General features: G+C 37.2%; 1 protein-coding gene across 1 annotated transcript in view; it reads right to left on the minus strand.

The window, feature by feature from the left end:
- LOC125237327 (endothelin-converting enzyme homolog) overlaps nucleotides 1-17,821 on the minus strand; it is a 47,108-nt gene that overhangs the window by 11,694 nt on the left and 17,593 nt on the right. The window contains exons 2-4 of the mRNA XM_048144319.1: nucleotides 7,589-7,754; nucleotides 7,148-7,357; nucleotides 5,195-5,874 (exon numbers count right to left, since the gene is read on the minus strand). Coding sequence (XP_048000276.1) covers nucleotides 5,195-5,874; nucleotides 7,148-7,357; nucleotides 7,589-7,754 — 1,056 coding nt within the window. The remainder of the gene's footprint in view (nucleotides 1-5,194; nucleotides 5,875-7,147; nucleotides 7,358-7,588; nucleotides 7,755-17,821) is intronic.

A 17,821-nucleotide genomic window follows, 5' to 3' on the forward strand; every position in this document is an offset into this window, starting at 1 on the left:
TCTTTAAAACCAGACAACGAATATAAAATATTAGATGGTGGATATTTAGTAAAAATTTTTACTAAATGTTTATTCATAATAATTCATAATTCATTTATTTGCATAAGATAGTGTACATGCAGGTTTACATATTTTTACATAAAAGTGAGTATCAACTACCTCGTCGCAAAGTGACATGCAAATGATGATCTTAATCTATATATACAAGTCATTTTTTCAGTTCACCAATTAGAGTAATATTTATACAATATCGGAATAATCACGTAAATTAAAATATTATACCTATAGCAAATCATACATAAAAACAGCAATTGGAGTAAAAAGTCAATTCCAAAACATGATCATAAATAAAATTAAAATACCTAATAATTATTTTCATTAATGCAATCGAAAGTAAAATGTCAAAAATTTAAAATCTAGAGTAATATATAATATAAAAAATAAATTATTCATTTTCTAATCTTCATTCAATTTTCAAGGAATTCTTTAACTGAGTAAAAACCTTTATGAAGTAACCATTTCTTAAATTTAGTTATGAAAATGTTTGTAGGCAATTTCTCAATTTCCTTAGGTATCTGGTTGTAAATTTTGCTAAGCATATAATATGAGTTTTTCTTAAAAATTTGTAATTTTGCTACAGGTAAATTTAATGGTTTATGTGTAATTGTACGTTTATTCTCATTATTCCTTGTAATAAATAAATCCATGTTGTTTCTCACGAATTTAGCTGCCTCTAAGAGATACATACATGGGAGCGTAAGAATTTTATTTTCGCAAAATATTGGCTTACAAGATTCCAGTGGGTGAAGACCCCAAATTGCTCTTATGCATCTTTTTTGGGCTATAAAGGCCTTAAGGGCGTCTGGTGAGTTTCCCCATAAAACTAATCCATATCTTAGCGCTGAACACACGTAACTATGGTATACCAACAGAGCAGTTTCATGTGATGAAATATGTTTCATTTTCTTAAGCGCGTAGTTGAATCTATTCACCTTCGAACATACTGTCTTGATATGTTCCTCCCAATCACAGTTTTCATCGACCTTTAAACCCAAGAACATGGTGGTGTTAACTTGTTTGACACAGTTTTCATTATACATTATGTTTAACTTTTTGTCTTTGCTTTGCTTGGTACGAAACTTAATATAATTTGTTTTGTCCATATTAATTTTTAAGTTATTAACAGTTAACCACGCCACAGCGTCGGCTAAAGCAGTATTTATATCTCGTTCATATGTCATAGGATCATTACACTCAACTAATATAGTGGTATCGTCAGCAAATAAAATAGTCGGGAATCGTATTGCTTGAGGCAAATCGTTTATGTAAAGGAGAAATAATAATGGTCCCATTATACTACCCTGAGGCACCCCTGTTCTATTATGTCTGGCTAACGATACATAATTCTCAAATGTTTTCGAAGCTTCATTAAATTGAGCTATTTTTGTAACTTGTACACGGTCAGACAAGTAACTCTGAATCCAGTTATGTGCTGGTCCACGTATGCCATATTTGTGTATCTTATCTAGTAATATTTTGTGACTCACAAAGTCAAAAGCTTTACTCATGTCAAGGAATAGAGCAACTACTGGCTTATTATTATTTAAACTACTTGTAACACTTTTGATAAGATTGAAAGCAGCAAGAGAAGTAGATTTATTTTTTCTAAATCCGTGTTGTTCAGATGCTAAAATATTATTTTGTTCTAAAAATTTCAACATACGCGAGTAAAAAATCTTCTCAAAAACTTTTGATATAACTGGTATTAATGTTACTGGTCTGTAATTATTCATGTCATTGGTATTACCTTTTTTGTGCAATGGCTTAACTATAGAAAATTTTAGCTTCCTTGGAAAAATGCCTTGTTCCAGAGACAAATTGATTATGTGAGACAAAGGGAATGCTATATAATTTGCAACCGATTTTAGCATCTCTGCATTGATATTGTCATATCCTGCAGCTTTTGTATTACGTAGCGACATTATCTGTTTAAAAACTTCATGTGGACTTGTAGGTTCTATAAAAATACTATTTAAGTTATTCGAGATATGATTATTTTTTGCAGTAGTCATTGAACTACAATCATGTGTGTTATTTGTAAGATTGATAAAATAATCATTAAATGCATTAGCTATGTCAGGTCCCTCATTGTATATAATATCAGACACTAATATTTCGTCTATATTCTCATTTGACTTTTTGTTTCCTATTTTTCGATTAATAATATTCCACGTTGCTCTACACTTGTTTTGAGCTCTTTTTATGTACTTATCGTTCCAGTTCTTTTGTAAGCCCTTAAAACATTTTCTTAAAATATTTGAGTATTTATTGAAATAGACTTTGTTCTCGGCAGTTTTGTCAGAGTAGTACTTATATCTTAGCGTGCGTTTAGTTTTACAACTTATTTTTAATCTCTTTGTCATCCAAGCTCTGTCACATTTGTAAGATCGTTTTATTTTATATACTGGGAAACACTGTTCAAACAACAAAACAATCCAATCGTGAAAAATATCAAATGACCTATTAGTATCCTGTTCGTTATATACATCGGAGAAACTTAAACTTGTAACATATTTTACAAACTTTTGTTTACATTCTTCACTTAGATCACGCTTATACATATACCATGACTCTGTCAAAGGACACTGATTTCCCTCAATTTCGATTTCAACTGTTTGGGCCGTGTCGTGGTCAGACAAACAGAGACTATGAGTTTTACCTTTAACATTATCAATGTTACTTACAATATTATCGATACATTTTTGTTGTCTTGTTGGATTTGTTATGTGTGGAACCATTTTATATTCCAAAAATAATGAAAATAACTGTTCTTTGCAATTAGAGTTAGACAAAAAATCGACGTTAAAGTCCCCACATATAATAATTTTGTACTTTTTGGCCTCTAATCGACTAAAGGCTGAGTCTAATTTATCCAGGTATACTTGAAAATCTGAATCGGGCGTTCTATATACGCAGATTATTACTGTTTTCACTGATTTTAAAATAACACCACAGATTTCAAAAGTTTTTTCACATCCTAAATCCTGTAACATGTTTAACTGTTCACATTTGATACTGTTTTTACATAAAATACTCGTGCCCCCCCTTCGAGCATTCTCTCTAGAAAAATTTGCAACAAGACTGTAGCCTGCAATATTAAGATTTGATTCTTCACCCTTTGTAATGAATGTTTCTGTAAGGCAAATGACATCTACATTAATTCCTTTGTCTTCCAAGCCAGAAATCGCGACTTCTACTTCGTCACATTTGTTCAGGATTCCGGCTATATTTTGGTGAAAGATGCCAAGACCAGATTTACTCTTGTTCACGAAAAAAAAGTTGTAGTGTGTTGAAGTACTTTCGAGTGTCTTAGGTGCTACAAATCGTAAGATATTTACATTTTAAACTTTCTCAAAACGTGTGGACTGAGTGAGCACTTACAAAAATTTATTATAAAAAAACCTGACACGTTAGTGGTTCGTTTTGTATTTTACAAATTCCCATTTCACTTTTACTAAACTATACACATATAATAGCGGTCTAAATCTTATGTTTTTCATCAAAATTCGGCTTTTCAAAAGTGTGTGGATTGAGTGAGCATAAGAAACTATTTGTAAAAAATTTAATACGTCACTAGGTGAGCTAATATTTATAGAGGTAGGTTGGCCTATTTTTTACTAAATGTTAGTATATAAATATTATATGTTAAATGAATATATTCACTGTTTTCGTTGGTAGTTTGTGAGAACTGAGTGAGCACATGTTAATGGCTGTATCTTTTGATTTATCTTTTTACAAATTCAGAGATTCGTTTTACAATTGTTTTAGAACTTTTACTAAATGATCAGCATATTTTTTTTTATTTTCGGAAGGTGCTCACTCAATCCACACACACACCGGTACTCACACTAGAGATGATATTACATTCGTATTTTAAGTTAAACATAATTTACATAATGATTAAATACATAAATGTGTAAACATCTGAAAACAATTTTAACTTCTGATTAGCAGAAACGTCTGCAATCGATGCCACTAGGCTTAGAATAAATTTAAAAGTGGAAAATGTCTGCCTTGGGTGAGACTTGAACTCACGGCCTCTGGAGAAATATTCCAGCGCTCTGCCAACTGAGCCACCAAGACTTCAACCAAGCCAGCGAAATTTTCCACTACTAAGGTCAATGGGACCCGTAGCGACATCTACCGTAAGAGTGTTAAACTTCTTAAACGGCAACCGGAGTTCCAAGTCATATTGGAAATTCACCAGTTACGATCTTACGATGCGCTAACCATGCTAAATTTTAACTTCTGATTAGCAGAAACGTCTGCAATCGATGCCACTAGGCTTAGAATAAATTTAAAAGTGGAAAATGTCTGCCTTGGGTGAGACTTGAACTCCAACTCAACTCTTGATCCAGAGGCCGTGAGTTCAAGTCTCACCCAAGGCAGACATTTTCCACTTTTAAATTTATCTGAAAACAATGTTGACAGCATATTATGCTGTTGACTGTACGTCACGGCACTACATACATAAGTCAAGGCAGTATGTTGTTAGTAAGTAAATGTCCAAATATTTAACATTTCAATACACACATTTTATAAGGCATTATTTGGCGTTAACCAAATGGTTAGACCTCTTTGTTTTGGTCGAAAATGACGATTCGCAATTTTGCTAATTTATTGTAAGGTTATGCCAACTAAAAATCGGGAAAACCAGTGCTATTGAGTTCAAAAATGGACATGTTAAGATTTTGATACAGGAATTTCCGGATATACAAAACGTCATTGAAACCGGATTTATATTTCCGGGTACCAATTTGAAGAGATTGAGGAAAATATTAAAAGGTAAAATGGAAAAATACTTGTAGATGTCAACCTTAATATAAAAACCTTGAGTTCAAAATTGAAAGTATTTCGTAACCATATTTTTTTTCGTTTTCGTTTCGTTTTCCAAAAACAGTAATCGTTTTCGTTACATTTCTAAAGGCAAGGAAATGAGTTTACGAGGGGTGATCCAAAAGTAATGATAATCAGTATGAAAGACACATAAAATGTTTAATAAAATAATTTATTTTTCTACGTAATCTCCTTCCAAGTCTACACACTTGGACCATCGTTTCTCCAGACTACGAATTCCTTTAAAAAAAAAATCTTTTTCTTGACCCTCCAAAAATGCCTCCACAGCGGCCATTACCTCGCCATCATTCAAAAATTTGTTGCCTCTAAGATCTTCCTTCAGCCGTGGAAAGAGATAAAAGTCGCTGGGGGCTAGGTCTGGCGAATATGGGGGGTGTTCCAGCAATTCGAACCCTGAATCACGGATGGCAGCCATCGCAACACCGGCCTTGTGGGGCGGTGCGTTGTCCTGGTGAAACAGGATGCCAGCTCGAAGTTTACCCCGCCGCTTTTCTTTGATTGCCTCTCTCAATCTGCGTATTTGGTCAGCGTAGTAGGAGCCCGTAATAGTGGTTCCCTTTTCCAGGTATTCGATCATTATGACTCCCTCAGCATCCCAAAACACTGAAGCCATGACCTTACCAGCGGAGCTTATTGCTACCTTGAATTTCTTCGGTGTAGGGGACGACGCTCGCTTCCAGGTCATGGATTGCTGTTTGGTCTCAGGATCGAAATGATGGATCCAAGACTCGTCCATGGTTACAAACCGACGCAAAAATGTTTCGGGATCAGTTTGAAATTTTTCAAGATTAGACTTCGAAATCTCACAACGTATTTTCTTTTGTTCAGCCGTTAACATTCTAGGCACCCAACGAGCGGAGACTTTTTTCATATGTAATTCATCAGTTAAGATTCTTTGAATGCTGCCATACGAGATGCCTGTGAGCTCAACTAGATGCCTGATAGTCATCCTTCTATCTGTTAAAACGAGATCATTAATTTTTTTTACGTTTTCTCCAGTAAGGGCGACAGATGGACGGCCTTCGCGGTGTTCATCTTGAGTGGATGTTCTTCCCAAGTTAAACTCCTTTGACCAGCGTGCCACTGTAGAATACGGCGGAGCGGACTCCCCCAGTGTTCCCACTAATTCAGCGTATATATCTTTAGTACACATTTTTTTCAAACAGAAGTATTTAATAACCGCTCTCACCTCAGTTTTCTCCATTTTTGCGATATTGTTCCGACTGCTCGTGAAAAAACAAATGCAACTCTCTGACAGATACATATTTTTTATTTTTATTTTTTTTTATTTACTAAGGAGTCTTTGTGGACAGTAACGGCATACCTATTTATTTTAATCCGATGCAAAAAGTATTCAGTTATCATTACTTTTGGATCACCCCTCGTATACATTTTTAACTACATATTTCAAAACTGCTAATGAACAGTGCTTAAAACATTTCAATCCTTTCCTGGAAGTCCATAAATAGCTTAAAGAGCTAGACAATAGACTCTATCAACAATGTCATCTCTGACCTTTTCCTTATTGTCACATTGTTGCACTAGACACAACACAATAGCGCAAGATCTGCTTAAGGAATATGGATAGATTAGCTTAATACAAAAGGTTGATGACTTACAAGGGCGAAATGAAGGCGCAAAAAAGAAATACTCTACCACCAATATTCACAAAGAAGAAACGCATGATTATCGAGGGAGGACAAAAACAAGAAGACGGAATGAATACATTGCCTGTAGGATAGATGCTAAGACGAAAATACGCTCGAGTAGTGACTAATTTTTGGCGAGCCCTACAGCGTGGAAAGTCCTTAAAAACTGTCTACAGAATGTCGAAAAACGCAGAGATAGTGCAAATATAATAGGAGGAATCTTTGTACTGGAAATGGCCGTTTTCCTACTAAGATATAAATTAACCTATCAAACACTGAAGCAGATCGTATGATAAGTTTCAGGTTGTTCCTCATCCAGCCCCCACAAACGAACATGGGGAAGTTATTCTAGGGGTTCTGGATTCCGTTGAAGGCCTTAACTTATGTGATTTCTTCACCTAACGCAGATCGTATGATGAGCTGATTCTGCAACTCGATCTTGCTAAAGATGCCCCACTGCGACTTTCCCTCCGGGATGGGGTTATTTCTCATCCAACCCCACAAGAAAATTCGTCTTATGTCCTCGCAAGGGATAGAGCTCTCGTAAAAAGCCCTAATATGGCCTAAAATGATTTTCTCACCTAAAGCAGACCGTATGATGAGCTGATTCTGCAACTCGATCTTGCTAAAGATGCCCCACTGTGACTTGCCCTCCGGGATTGGATTGTTTCTCATCCAACCCCCACAGGCGAACTCGTAGAAGTCTTCACAGGGGTTCTGAGTCTCGTCGAGGGCCCTGATGACCTCGCTGGCTGTGTAGATGCAGGAACTGGACAGGCAGACGCTGCTTTCTGGAATGATGAACGTTCAGCTTAGATCGTATTCAAGAATTTCACTTGACTGAGGCTTGGAGACATTGCGATAGTTAAACGAATATATCTGATTCTACAGGGGTACATGGGTAATTGTACATACTGAACCCTTATCAGAGCTGATCAGACTGATTTTGATCTGACATATTGTCAGCAAAACAGCGAACGTCAGCAAAGATCCCAGCAGTGTCAGCACACTAGCTTAAATACCTTTAGGTTCAGGTTGGTAGCAAGGCGGGACGGGCAGATACGTTGGACCCCGCATGGCTAGCAGCAGACATGTCGTCAGCAAAACTGCCAACGTCAGCAAAGCTGACAGCACAAGCAGCACTCGCTCCAGCCGCGTCCGCTGGTGCCATCCTATGAACGATACGCCCTGGAAAGAAAGAACACATCTTTAAATATTTTTTTGTTCTAAGTAAGACCCAAAAGAGAAGGAGGCAAAGCAGTTTTACTGCACGTGTCAATATTGATACCCAAGCAAGCGAAAGATTCCAATATTCAAAAAATTTTGCCACCGAGTGAAAATCTAAATTTCTTATGACGTTTAAAAATCCTAAACTTATCATTTGCACATCAATGATTTTACTTAGGTATTTCTTGCAATTCTCGCTTTGACCTTTTTCAAATATTATTATTGCTTTCAAATATGCTTTCAAATATTATTAGTAATCCGCCAATGCAAATTTCTGGACTCTCAAAATGCACTTAGCATATTATATAATGCATATGTGCGAAGTCGGCTCGAATCTAATGCGATTGTATGGAGCCCCCATGAACATCAGTATACTCTTATGTTGGAGAGGGTGCAAAAAACTTTTATACGCTTTCTTTTCCGTAAACTCTATGGATACTATCCGCATCTGTATCCCACTCTTTACGTCCTTGGGATGGTAAATTACACTTCCCTAGAGTGCAGAAGAAATATAACTCTCATAAAGTTCTTCTTACGTTTAATACGCGGCCAAATTACTAACCCTACCATGCTATCTCTGATTTCATTAAAAGTTCGCCCTATTACTGGCATAGAACTCCGCCCCCGTCCACAAACTCTATTCGCTATCCCGACAGCACGAACTCATGCCCTATCACACTCTCCGCTTCATCATGCATTAACTCTTCTAAATGAAATACTGGCCAGTGACAGCAATATGGACATTTTTTACAGCACGGAATCTCAATTCCTTTCGATTAGTAGCCGATACCTGGAAGCTAATACGACTCCAAGTTCCATTAGCTACTGATTATTAATCAATCATAAGACCATAAATGTGTACCCTATTGTATGTGTCTCTAAAACTACCCTCCTATTAACATGTATAGCCTGTCTGTTAGTGTTAATTTTAAGGAATTTATAAATAAAGAAATTATTGCGATAGTTAATCGAATATATCTGATCCTACATGGGCTACATGGCTAATTGTTCATACTGAACTCTTATCAGAGCTGAGCAGACTGATTTTGAGCTGACATATCGTCAGCAAAACTGCGAACGTCAGCAAAGCTGTCAGCACTACAAAGCGTCAGCACTATAAAGCGATCTATGAAGATACGGCATAATAAATAAGCTTACAAAGCACACTCAGTTAGCCGTGTAAATTGTAAACGAAAATAGCTTCCATTTTGATAAACACTGCAGAAATAGCAGTCTGCAAACACACACGTGCGAGTAGAAACATACGGAACAATGGAATGCACTGCTTTGATGTGAGTAGACTTAGAATTTTCAAAGCATTTACGAAAAAAGTCTAATTCTAAACGAAGACTGATGACGGCTATCAAATATTGGAAAGATATATTCGGTGAAACCATAAGGGGTTAAAATTAATGCCTATAATTTTAATAATTAATGAATCTACGCTTGTACTCACGTTATTATATCGCTATTGCTGCTTACGTTCACGTTGTTATATTGCTATTGGGGTCCACGGAGTTTAGACGTCGCGTCAACTCCTATATGACTGAAGAGGGGCCTCCGAATTGGCCCGAAACATGTCGCAGCAATACCGATATAATAACGTGAGTAGATTCATTAATTATTTTTTAATTATTTGAATATGTCTCACGAAAGTTTAATGTCTATAATTTTTATCATTTTTACATTTCATTTTATTTAATATCCTTATCATCATCCACAAATTTTAACACATGTATGCTCCTCGATTACACTAGCGGACCTATGACGTTTTTTTATTGGAAACATGCAAGCATTTGTCCACAAACTTCCCAGTTCTCCCTACTTCCTTTTAACAGATCTAATTTAAGCGCATACCGACGTGACCGTCCATTTTATTCCTCCCTATTACCGCGTTTAATACGCATTAAGTGTACTTCATGCCCCGTTTGCGATCGTCATGAAAGACCTTCCAAGTGCTAGCAGCCGTGAAATCTTTACAGGGCACTTAGCCAACGTAACAATCGCTTACACTTCGTATTCGTAACTATTAGGGATGTACCGATTAGTCGCCGACTATCCAGCCACATATGTAGTCGGCGATTAGTCGGCAAAAAAGGCCCATTAGTCGGCACTTCATTAGTGATAGAAAAACTGAAAGCTACAGCTTAAAATTATGGTTGTATTATGTACATATTCGTAATTCCTTTCTTTGTCAAAACAACAAATATTTTGTAATCATCACAGAAATAAATTTCCTACCTAGGATTATTGATTTCATAAGCAAGATCACTACCCACTAAGCCAAGCCGGTTGTCAAAAATGAAAAATGTATAATAAATATTGTCATGAACTTTTGAACTTGTAAAAAATCATGAGAGGACCAAAAATAACATTCAAAATGTGAATTTAGTCGACAATTTGGCCGATTAGCCGACTAGTCTCGGCCGACTAATCGGCCACCCAAACGCTGACTAGTCGGTAGTCGGCCAAATCAATAGTCGGTACATCTCTAGAAACTATCGCTCTTCTGTTAGTGGCGCGACAGAGCCAATCTGCGTTTCGTTCGTCATGTAGCGTCAACGATTGTCGCTTTGGCCAGGCCACGCTCTGGTTCGGTTGCCCACGAGCGAATAGGGTTTGGTTAAGAAGTGGGCCCACGACCGAATAGGGTAACAAGCGGATAGGCATGGGCATCTGATAATGCGTTGCGTTCAATGCGTTCGTTTCACGGATGACCGGATGACTGGACTATGTAATGTGATGTTATTGGTGTAAATTCGAATACCTTTACGTTTGTAGAGTTTGTTAATTTGCATTAGAAAATGTATTCAAGCGATTATCAAAACCAAAGTGAGCCCACAGATGCTTCATAAGGAAATTTTTGTAGAAAACAGTAAAAATGGAACATTACTACATATATATTTCATTTCAAAAATTTTCGCCCGACTATGTTAATAGCAAAGAGGATCGAGTATTATAGAGAGTTGCTGTCGAAGTAAAATGTGCAATCACAGTGCATAGACTGCCATCTCTAGACACAGGCTTAAAACTTTTGAACCTCAGTTTTGACAATTTGGCCCATATTCTTAGCTTGATATGTGTTAAAATGTCAAATATTAATATTAGCGCCATCTAGCCGAGCGTCCCCCAAAGGTGTAACTCCATCTAGGCCACCGTAACTTTTTTTGTATGGTTCTGAGCTACGTTTTTTTCTTAGAATTTATCTGTCTATATGGAGTTATATTAGCATATTACTTTTTTATTCCATTGCTGTACTCCTTTTGTGTTATGGTAATAAACGTATTTTTATTTATTTATTTATTTATATATATTATGTCTTTGGTTAATAGTAACATTACGCTAAGTGCGGGAAAGAGCGAGTTCGAAACGAGTGGCGATTAATTGAAACACGACCGAAGGGAGTGTTTGAAATCGACACGAGTTACAAATTCCCTCTTAGCATATCACGTACGTATCGTACGACGTTTTAATTTTAATGGCCATTTTAATTTCTAAAATACATAATGAGCTCATTACCTAACTACTGCGGTAATATAGCGCCATGTGTATTGTAATAAAAATATTAGTCCTCATCTAATATGACCATTTATATGAATAACAAAAAGCTTAAAAATGGAACACGTAGGGAAGACTCCGCCATAGAGAGACTTGTTGTTCAGGGAAGAGTGGGCGGTACAAGTCCCAGACTGCGCCCCTCAATGCGATGGACAGACCAAGTGAGGGCGCTCACCGGGTCACCCTTAAATCTCTGCGCGCGGAACGCTGCAAATAGAGCAATATGGCGGGAAACCATTAAAAAGGCAGCACAACGACCCCAATGACCACGACTACTCTGACAAGAGTATACGACTAAGAAGAAGAAGAAAAATGGAAATAAATAAATAATACACGTTAAACTTTCGTGAGACATATTCAAGTAATTAATGAATCTACGGTTGTAACTAGCAGCGGTGTCGCAGCATTAGCGATAATTATAATAACGTGAGTACAACCGTAGATTCATTAATTATTTAAATAAATAATAGTGTAACTCCGAGTTGTGGTCGTGTTTGTCGCTCCCGTATTGGCTTACATAGCCATGGAAAACGCTGTCGCCCCACTTGACACTGCTTGTATAGTCTGTTATAGACTTTGAGGCCAATGATGAACTCCTTAAAAACCCAAATCAAAATATTTGTTAAAAATAATTTGATTTGTATTGAATATTTGCGTAACAAAATGTTTATTGTAGAGAAAATAAAAGCGAAACTATTTCCACGTGCCTTCAAGCCACTGATCAATTAACAATAATAAACGCACGTGTGAACCGCGTGACGTGTCGTGTAGGTCCGACACGACACTTTTCGGATGGTTGACCAATTAGTCGTGTAGTTGACGAAATATGGGGCTCTTGGGTCCTCTCGTTAGTTTTTCGTCACGTTCCTAAATTTGTCCGATTCTGCTTCAGCCATTCTTTATTCGTCACGATTAGAGATGGACCGAATATGGACTTTGCCGAATACGAATATTCGGCCGAACATTCGGTTCAGCTCTTACCGAACCGAACATTCGGCCGAATATTCGGTTACGCCATATTTTTAAAGCGGATGTTCATTAAAACTATTATATGATTGATGGTTACATATGTTACGACAGCTATGTTCTTTATGATTTAGTGGATAACCAAAACTTAGTTAAAACAACTCTGAACTCTTCTAAAATCTTAAACTACGGTTTTTTTACGTATTTTGACGTATTAATTATCTCTTTTTAGTAGTTCCTTAGAAAGTTACTAAAATAAGAGCTTATTATCCAATGGAATACGTAAGATCATCATTAGTTATTTACTTTGTTTATTCGGTAAATATTCGGCAATGCAACCGAATTATTCGGCCGAATACGAACATTGAAAAACTTGCCGAATATGCCGAATACCGAATATTTGCCGAATATTCGGCCCATCTCTAGTCACGATCGTCGATTGTCTTTCTCAACTACGGTCAATTTCGTTGTTCATCTTTATCTTAATCCTTCTCGTTTTTCACTCGTCATAATCTTCATTCGGCATGTTCGCTGTTAAATCTGTTTTTCGTGTTTTTTCGCAGTCTTAGGTCGGTACCAATTTAGAATATGACCAAATACGAAATGACGAAAAGCGATTGAGTCGAAATAAGAAAAAGGCCAACAATTCATTATGGTCAAAGACGATAATGACTGCAGACTAAGTTGACGAATGAAGAATGGCTGACGAAAGCGGAATCGGACAACTTTTGGAACGTGACGAAAAACGAACGAGTCGACCTACGAGTATATCGAAATATGTACCTACAGCAGTGACTTGTATGGCGAAACAGTGAAAATTTGGTATAAGGTACACGGGTCCATTTCGGCTGTCGGGTAATTTTCACTATTCGAAAATCCTCTCCATGTTTTACACTGTTATTAAGAAATTTCATGTACAGTCAGCTGCAGAGGAAAGGAGACCCTCTTGCATACAAATTTGTATGGCAGGGGGTCTCGTTTTTTCTGCAGCTGACTGTACCTATGTCCAACTTGTCCACTGATCACGCGTGCCATGTGACCAAGACTATAGGTACTTAAAAGAAGAACCGCTAAATGCTACATGACACCCTTAAATGATGATTTTGTAGGTAAAATTCTCTTATGTTACAGTATGTCCTTTCCTATCAAACTATCAATCTGCATTCCAAATGTCATTTAAATCGGTCTAGTACATAAAAGTAAAATGGTAACATACAAAACATATATTATAGTTCTGTGCCAATGTAGTCACAAATCAGACTAGTTTAGTTCATATAAATCAGTTCGATTACTTAGTTAATCAGTTCCATGACTTAATTAGTTCCGGAACGCTAATTACTCGATAGTAAACAGTAATAAATGATTGCAGTCGGGTCGACTGATGAATATCGATAGCAACTATCAGTGCGTGGAAGTGAAGTCATGTGCAATTAGGACCAACGCGTATGAATACGAGGACCGGTGTAGTGTAACCTAGTGGATACCAAAGACATATAAAGTATAATAAAAAAACGTGGCTCGGAACCGTCAAGAAAAATGTACGGTCGTCTTGATGGCACTATACCTTTGGGTGTTTCGCGGCTAGATGACTCTAATATTTTTTACGATATTTGACAATTTTACGAGTAACACAATCTAACTATATGTAGTGTGAAAATTGTCAAATAAATATATAAATACTAGCTTTTTCCCGCGGCTTTGCTCGCGTTAGAAAGAGACAAAAAGGACCTATGTCACTCTCCATCCCTTCAACTATCTCCACTTAAAAAATCACGTCAATTCGTTGCTCCGTTTTGCCGGACAAACAAACAGACACACACACTTTCCCATTTATAATATTAGTATGGATAGTATGGATATATGTGAGCGTGCACGGGAAAACGTCCCACTTTGTCGATTGCTGTAGAGCCGCTTTGTCAGTTTATTCATATAAAAATACAGGTAAGTATCGCCTTAATGGTAACCGACAAAGTGGGACGTTTTACTAAACACACTCACATATCTAGTTACCAATATGGGCCAAGTTTGTCAGTAACTCTTTATATACTCGATCCTTTTTGTGGATACTCTGCCTGCTAAGCAGATAGGCCTGGGTTCTAATCCCGATAGGTTTCGGTCATTTCATTGATTCTCATTTGAGTTTTCTGTGAGAACACAGGGACAACCATAAGGGGTCACATCTGACTTTTACTTGCACACGCATATCGTCACTACTTTTAAAAAAACTTGTATCTTCGTCTGTCAATGAAAAGAAAATTGTAGTAAGTATGTATGGAATGCATATAGACTTACTGCGTTTTAACTTTGAGGAACAGCGTGAGATACGAGATTTTTTAAAAGTAGTGACGATATGTGTCGCTTAACTTCAAACCTGGGTAAATCCATTCTGCTTTAAGGTTGAATGTATAAAAAATATATGATCTGAAAGATAATAATCAACTTATATAGCAGAATGGATTTACCCAGTTTTCAAGTTAAGCGACACATATAAATAGACCGCAATGAAACAATCAACTGTGACGTCCAGTAATTGTTATAATGACATGTTTGCAGTAACCGTGATGTCAGCGTGGCTACAATTATAGACATGTTCTGATAAGGATGGATACGGCAAATCCGTGTTGACCTTGTTTTTAGCAGATATATATCGTCACATCTTTTAAAAAATCTCGTATCTCACGCTGTTCCTCAAAGTTAAAACGCAGTAAGTCTACATGCATTCCATACATACTTACTACAATTTTCTTTTCCCCTCACTAGCTCGGAAACACGTGTTTTGTCCTTTAATACCAGCGGGTAAAAACGCATTTTATCCAGTAGTGGGTAAAGTAATTTGACCTTGAATAAAGTCAAATTAACTGCTTTAAAATTGATAAAAGTAGGTGAATCTAGTAATAAAGATGATTTACCACCTGTGGAACTACTGGAAGCAGTGATAAACGCATTTTTGCGTTGTAGTTTCCTCGCTATAGTGAGGGGAAAAGTTTTGTGTTACACTCGGGTGCAAATGTATTTTACTTCTCGTGTGTTAAAAAACTCGCAAGTTCAGGATTCTATTCTCGAACCACTCGCTTCGCTCGTGGTTCAACTATAGAATCCTTTCACTTGCTCCTTTTTCAATTCAGTTGTTTGTTTGATTATCAAGTCACTTTGATACCGGATAGTCTACCCTTTACTTAGATACAAAGAGGATCGAGTATTATACCTATAGAGAGTTACTGTCGAAGTAAAATGTGTAATCACAGTGCATAGACTGCCATCTCTCGACATAAGCTTTAAACTTTTGAACCTCAGTTTTGACAACTGAGGTACTGAGGTACGTTTTTTCTTAGACTTTATCGGTCTAGGTATACGGAGTTATATATGTCTTTGCTTAGATATCAAGAGACCATCTGCCGGGCCTAGCAGAAATTACAACCGTTGACGCTAGAAGCCCATTTAAACGCAGTTTGGCTCTGTCGTGCCAATATGGAAGGAGAAGCTACGGTAACGATACTACCTATCGTAAGCGTTTTTCAATTGGCTATGTACCCTGAGGTTCTATAAGCCAATACTGCCGCTGACGCTCCGTGGCGTATCGTTAGTTATCTCTTTCTATAACTTTTCTGTATTGTGCGACAGAGTCACGTTATAGTACATTACGATACAAGTGCGTAAAAAAGGAAATTCGAAACGAGTGGCGATATATAAAAACACTACTGAATTGTTTTAAATCGACACGAGTTACGAATTTCCGAAGTTTCGACCTGGCATATAATGAATCACTTCTCGCACTAGTGCGTAAAAAAAAAACACCATCTGTACTACGTCGTACGATACACGTGCGAAAAGGAAATTCGTAACTCGTGTCGATTTCCTGTCCTTCGGTCGTGTTTTAATTTATCGCCACTCGTTTCGGACTTCCTTTTTTTCGCACTAGTATCGTAATGTACTATTTTACCAATCCAATTGCCTCAAATTTATGCAATTTTCTTTGGTAGGAACAGGCAGATATATAAAACCTACTCGTACTTGTAAATATAATATCTTCGACAGAATCGGGAACGTTTCCGGATACGTTTGATATCCGATTGACGTCAGCAAAAGTGAAGTCAGAATTGCAGATGGTAAGTCGAAATCGAAATAGAATCATCCTATGGCTCAGCCACGAGTGCCACGACATTGGGCTAAGAGCGACAGCGGCAGCGGTGAGCGGCTGTGGCGGCGGCCATACATTAGTGCGAAACACAGCGATGGGACTTTTCATTCGCACATATGGCTGCCGCTCACCGCTGTCGCGTAGATCAATGTCGTGGCTGATGAGCCATTCACTAAATCCTATATACACCGTGCTTTTTTTATTTCTGCTAGCTCATTAACGGAAGCAAACTATTATATCGCTTTTTATTTAATTATAAAGAAAATATTTTCAATCTTATCTTAATCATGGGTCCCTCCACGTCTAGCGTCTCGCGAGCGTAGCGTCAGGTCAATTGTATGGGGGACCCACTACCCAATTTCCAATGGAACTGAAACTTTGATGATACGACGGGAGATGGAAGATTGGGATGCTCATATGTTACAAAACCCAGTTGATCACGAACGCCGCGAAACGTCGGGATGAATTGTAAATTCCTTATACGCGATTTAATCCGTTTCCATAGTTTTATTTCATGAGTAACTATCGCGGTAACCGAAGACAATATTTTAATTTTGTGGTTAGGTTATTGTTATTAACAAAGTAACTTGAGTACAGGTTAATATGCCAAAGTAATTAGGAACTTTGTTACTCTCCGACTTTGTTGCCGCACCAAAACAAAGTTTCCTGCCTCTTTTGAAAGTACCTAATCAATCTTACTGGAAGAATATAGTCAATAGCCGTCAAAAGCAAAGGAAAACAATTACTTATAGGCCAAGAGATGAATGCTCAAAAAATGAGCAGGAAAATGATTGTAGATTTCGTAACTTTATTAGGACTAAGTAGGAAGTGAACATAATCAAAAGTCCCCTGCTGTTACAACCCTTTGAAGTTTGAACTTTTTAATATGTGTTAAAACCAACCCCCAACTTTATATGTGTTAAAATTATCAAATATTAATATTAGCGCCATCTAGACGAGAGTCAACGGTGCAGGCGACCGTATTTAACTCTTTAAGGTTCCGTTCCGATGTGCGTTTTTGAAACGTTGTCTGTCTATACGGAGTTATATATGTATGTCTTTGTTGCGGTTCGCAGCTAGAGCACAGAATATATAATAGTACAAGTACAGAAGGCCCACTGCTTTGAAGTTCACGAAATGCCGCCTTTTTAATGATTACAAAGGAACGAGCCGCACGTGCGCAGCGTCGCCGTGGGACGCTAGGGTTGCCTATGTATTAAAAAAAATTAATACTCACATAAAATGTTATGCTATTATATTCAAGTCTTGGGTACTTTCTAGGTATATACAGTATTTATATATTTTTGTTTAAATCCCAACGTCACAAGCCTGATTGAACGTTTCCGTGGGCCATAAATGACATAAT

This window comes from Leguminivora glycinivorella, chromosome 21 (assembly GCF_023078275.1).
Source record: "Leguminivora glycinivorella isolate SPB_JAAS2020 chromosome 21, LegGlyc_1.1, whole genome shotgun sequence".
Classification (NCBI taxonomy): Eukaryota; Metazoa; Arthropoda; class Insecta; order Lepidoptera; family Tortricidae; genus Leguminivora; species Leguminivora glycinivorella.